This window comes from Limulus polyphemus, unplaced genomic scaffold (genome assembly GCF_000517525.1).
Source record: "Limulus polyphemus unplaced genomic scaffold, Limulus_polyphemus-2.1.2 Scaffold7412, whole genome shotgun sequence".
Lineage (NCBI taxonomy): Eukaryota > Metazoa > Arthropoda > Merostomata > Xiphosura > Limulidae > Limulus > Limulus polyphemus.
The window spans coordinates 16,601-22,312 of NW_013673022.1; the positions used below are offsets into that span (position 1 = coordinate 16,601).

At 30.4% G+C, this 5,712-nt stretch overlaps 1 protein-coding gene across 1 annotated transcript in view; it reads left to right on the plus strand.

The window, feature by feature from the left end:
- Positions 1–5,712, plus strand: part of LOC111089801 (adenylate cyclase type 2-like) — a gene marked incomplete at its 5' end in the record, with an annotated part of 37,452 nt that overhangs the window by 15,431 nt on the left and 16,309 nt on the right. Inside the window, 3 exons of the mRNA XM_022402907.1 lie at positions 1,685–1,781; positions 2,247–2,387; positions 3,427–3,549. Of these exons, the coding sequence (XP_022258615.1) occupies positions 1,685–1,781; positions 2,247–2,387; positions 3,427–3,549 (361 nt within the window). The remainder of the gene's footprint in view (positions 1–1,684; positions 1,782–2,246; positions 2,388–3,426; positions 3,550–5,712) is intronic.

The following is a 5,712-nucleotide window of genomic DNA, read 5'->3' on the forward strand; positions in this document are numbered from 1 at the left end:
ATTCTATTTTTGTTGTTTAATACCGGTAAGAAAACATTTTTAAACACATTCTGGTTTTGTTGTTCAATACCGGTAAGAAAACATTTTTAAACACATTCTGGTTTTGTTGTTCAATACCGGTAAGAAAACATTTTTAAAGTTTTACATCATTAAATAAAAAATACATAGTTTTACATCAATAAGTAAAAACGATAGAGTTTTACTTTATTAAATAAAAACTATAGAGTTTTACATCATTGAGCAAAAACTACAGAGTTTTAAAATCATTGATGACAGGAAGGTGCTACGTCTTATGATTTACTAGAAAAATAGTAGAACAAATAAAAACAACCAAGATAAATATTCAAATGTTCTTGATAATTATCATAGCATTATAAGACATAAAATTCTCTATTTAAAAAAATTCTGTGCGTTTTAAACGTTAACTTACCATTATAGGTAAAATAAAACAATTAAATACGTATTACCGGTAATAAACAAAAAAAACAGAATGTGTTTAAAATGTTTTCTTACCGGTATTAAACAACAAAACCAGAATGTGTTTAAAAATGTTTTCTTACCGGTATTGAAACAACAAAAATAGAATGTGTTTAAAATGTTTTCTTACCGGTATTATACAACAAAACCAGTATGTGTTTAAAATGTTTTCTTACCGGTATTAAACAACAAAACCAGAATGTGTTTAAAATGTTTTCTTACCGGTATTAAACAACAAAACCAGAATGTGTCTGTAGTTTTTATTCAATGGTGTAAAACTCTATAGTTTTTATTTAATGATGTAAAACTCTGTAGTTTTTACTTAATAATGTAAAACTGTAGATTTTATTCAATGGTGTAAAACTCTGTAGTTTTTATTTAATGATGTAAAATTCTGTAGTTTTTATTCAATGATGTAATACTCTGTAGTTTTTAGTTAATGATGTAAAACACTATAGTTTTTATTTAATGATGTAAAATTATAATTTTTATTTAATGATGTAAATCTATAATTTTTATTTAATGATGTAAATCTATAATTTTTATTTAATGATGTAAAACCATAGTTTTTATTTAATGATGTAAAACTAATTTTAATTTAATGATGTAAAACTATAATTTTTATTTAATGATGTAAAATTCTGTAGTTTTTATTCAATGATGTAATACTCTGTAGTTTTAGTTAATGATGTAAAACACTATAGTTTTTATTTAATGATGTAAAACTCTGTAGTTTTTACTTAATAATGTAAAACTCTGTAGTGTTTATTCAGTGGTGTAAAACTCTATAGTTTTTATTTAATGATGTAAAACTCTATAGCTTTTATTTAATCATATAAAACTAGTTTGTATATAATGATGTAAAAATCTATAGTCTTTATTTAATGATGTAAAACTATGGTTTTTATTTAATGATTTTAAAATTCTATAGTTTTTATTTAATGATGCAAAACTCTAACAAACATCTATATAAAAAGGAACCTGTGCTTTTATTATTGTTCTTATAAAGAGCACGTTCATGAAAAAATTAAGATACGATTAAATAATCGAAAATTAACTTTAGAAAAACCATACTTACTGATAACGTAAATAGTTCAATTGAATTGAACCCTCTATCTTTTATTTTAAAGTTTTCACACATTGCACAAAGTTTTAAGATTGTTTCATTACAACTGTCGTTAGATAATTTTGTTTCCTTTTCCCGTAGAACGTTATACTTCTGGCTATCCTATTCAGTAACTCTAGTTATCATACTTGTTTGTTGCTTAGCCTCGTGGATCGGTTATCTATGGATAAAAATCAAGGTAAGAATATCATAATTTACTCTTAAAAACATACGAAACTATATCCCGTTTAACAACAGCATGATTCCGTTTCCTTTTCAAGTCTTACAATGGATTAACGATGGTTGTTAAATCCTTCTCAAGTCTTACAATGGATTAACGATGGTTGTTAAATCCTTCTCAAGTCTTACAATGGATTAACGATGGTTGTTAAATCCTTCTCAAGTCTTACAATGGATTAACGATGGTTGTTAAATCCTTCTCAAGTCTTACAATGGATTAACGATGGTTGTTAAATCCTTCTCAAGTCTTAAAATGGATTAACGATGGTTGTTAAAGCTCAGACAGCTTAAGCCTACATTGTAAATTTACTCATATTTACTTTATAGTTTCTTCCTTTCAAAATAACCCACACATTCCTGATTAGATCCAAATGTTGGATCACCACAGGACATTTGCATTACTATTCTTTGTCCCTTCTTGTAGAGGTCCGAAGAGGACAGTCTGCGTTACCGCACGGCCTTTGTTTCAAGACTCATCAGAAGGATCAACGAATCTCTGCCAATTCGTACTCTTCTCTTTATCATGATCTGTGTGCTGATGCTAGCTTGTGCAATGCTGGGATTGGTAAGCTACACCTTGTATGCTTTCATCAGTTTATTGATTACAGTTATCGTCTTCTGAGTAATCATAAGGAAAGTGTCAGAAAATGTAGCCCGTTATGTATGTATATATACTCTATTTCAAGAAGTTGTAAAGTTTAAATATTGTAATTCACTTCATAAAATGAAAACTGTGACAACTGATTGATTTGCTACAGAAGGATTTTAGCATGATCAAAATTAAAACAGAATGATACACACAACGAATAAATGAAGGGAAAATCATAAAACCACAGATCTACAAGTCTGTTTCTTGTTACAAATCCAGGTACTAATACGAGTAGAATGTAATAATGAAAGAGTAAATACAAACAAAGAATAAAATGAAGAATTAGAATTAAAAGTCTTTCAGCTATAAAAATGAAGTTACAGAATTATCTTAAATTATCCTTATATATATATATATATAATGGGTTATACGGGTAGTACGGTTATACGGTAATACAAGGATGTGATATTTTCCAATATTGAAAAAAATATTCTATCTCAAACCGAAATATTGTGTTTTATTTTTTTTTGAGCATGGATCAAACCGCTGAGCCACCAAGGAACAAATATATATCAAATATAAATCATTACCCCAAAAAATATTAATTTGAAGCAAAAAATACAATATCAGATTGGAATAGGATCCACACAATAATGATGGATCTGAACAAAATTTCACGGATCCCACAACTTGAAACAAGGTCTGTGATGGCGTCACAACCGAAATTATGTCTAAGTGTAAGTTTCAATATTTATCAGTTGCTGGATAACCTGCATTGTTTTAGATGTAATTACCATGGTAACGGGAAAAATAAACTAAAACATTCCAGCTCTTCGGTCTTTTGTTGAAGTGAAGAACTTTTATTTCAAGTGTCGCTTATATTCTCTTCATTTTATTCACTGGTTAAAACTTCAGTTTAATTATGTGTAATCGTCGATAAATATAAGAATTTATTGTGTAAATGTCATAAAACCTAAACAAATACTGTTTATGATAAAAATTCTTGTCTTTCTAGGGAGAATGCGTATATCTAGATAAAAATGATAACACAAATTCCACGAGTTACTTGTACGAAGAAACTACTGTTTCTGGTCACTCACGTGTACTCACAAATGAGCTTGGATGCAAGTATCCATGGGTAAATATCCCCTTTTTTAAACGTAATTACTTACCCTAAATATATATTATTTATATAAGATCATGTGGATGTTGATAAGTATCCAGTTATGTATGTAAATAGACAATATTACATGACACGTGACTTAACGTTCCTTCATAGTATTATAACGCCAGCTCTGAATACTCTGTAAAAGTGCTAAGCTAAACTAAATTATCCATTAGGTACAAAAAGAATTTCAAAAATTCGTTTACACGTGCTTTCGATATAAATACAGAATTTATTGAAAACACAAGAAAGCTACGAAATAAAGCTACAAATGAGTCAAAACTAAGACTGAATCCAATGCACAATGACGTTCACCTGAACGACACTTTATGCTCAAAATAGGCTAAATGACCAAATCATAGACTCCTGTGGTAACGTCTCTAATTTTAAACTAAGAACCAGAAGGAAAGCAATTAGTCGGAAACAATTGACGCCTGAGGTAGTTGCTCTCAACCTAATAACAGGATTAACTCTCACTCTTATAACGCATCCACAACTGAAAGTGCAAAGCGTGTTTGATAATACAACGTCTAGAACTCAGATCTTTGGATCCCCAGTCCTTTACCCTAACCAGTTGGATACACTCATATGGATATGTTTGAAAATTAAGCTCTGTAAAATATGGGGAATTGATCTCCAGTATTCACGTGCAATACGTAATACTAATATGCTACTTTAATGTATGCACACACGAATAATACAATATTGCATTACTAAGCACATACACACACAGAGCATTAATGGATAGATGCACAAGCACAGTCTAACCTATATAAAAGCCAGTAAGTGTCGCGTTACGTAACGTCTGATTTCTCGAAATAGGAGTCATAAAAGACAAAATGTTTTTACCCAGATTAAATAGTTCGATTACTGTCTGCCCGTTACGATTTTAGTGACGGGGGTGCATGGGGGCCGTGAGAGGGTGGGTGCTGTGAAACCTTATAAGTGTAGTGAGTGTTGGTGTAATAAACCTAAAGTGAAGACGTACTGTGGGATCACCTAGCCTAGAGCCAATTGTATAAAATTTATCATAAAAGTAAAAATATCGATTCATTTTCCAACTTAAATAGTTTCTGAATTAAGATATTTTCTGCTATATAATCAACGTTTATAATAATAAACAAAGCTCTTCAATCAAAGGAGATTCTAAATTAAGAAATCATTTTTTTTTCAATTTTGTTGTCTATACATTTCATTTTATTATTTCAGTACATAGATTGTTGTTGCTAAGCAACATAACATAAAAGCCATTGTTGGAACGTAGTGTCACCAAAACGTACTGGCTTTTCTATATATCAGTAGTTGTGAATCTAACTGATTTTTACCAATAATTATTTTATGAATACGCCACGAATTCATTTCATGAATGATCTTAATTTTGATTGGCTTACAAAGGAATTGACCGACGTTTGACTGCCTCGTTATTGGTCACAAAACAACAACAGATGGCTTCTCTTTACCCCTCTCATCATTGTGGTGTGGGCTGTACCTGAAGTTTTTTTTTGGTTTAAGCTTACTTAAACAATATTGTGTGAACTTGGCAGATTTAAAGATCTCTCAAGTAGTCAGCAGGAGCTGAGACATAAGGGACAGCCAGACTACAGAAAGAAACGGCCCCTGTGGGACAAAAGGTCTTTCAGGGCGGCAGGGATCTATAAATCCAAAGCCTGAGAATTCTGATGTGGGGGGAAAACGGGAGTGCCCCGAGGAAACCTTTCTTCGTCATGCTTGATTTCGCAACATATATTATTTCAGTTAACTATGAAATGTGAGGTTAGGTATACTATGGATTGAGGTGGGTAATACTTGCCGCGTTAATTTTTATGGGCTGTATAATAGGAGTAAAATATAGAACACTAAAACTGGTACACACACATTATGATAAACCAATGATAGTGTACACACATATTATAACAGACCAATCATAGTGTACACACACACATTATAAGAGACCAATGATAGTGTACACATATATTATAACAGACCAATGATAATGTACACACACATTATAATATACCAATGATAGTGTACATACACATTATAATATACCAATAATAGTGTACATACACATTATAATATACCAATAATAGTGTACATACACATTATAATATACCAATAATAGTGTACACATATATT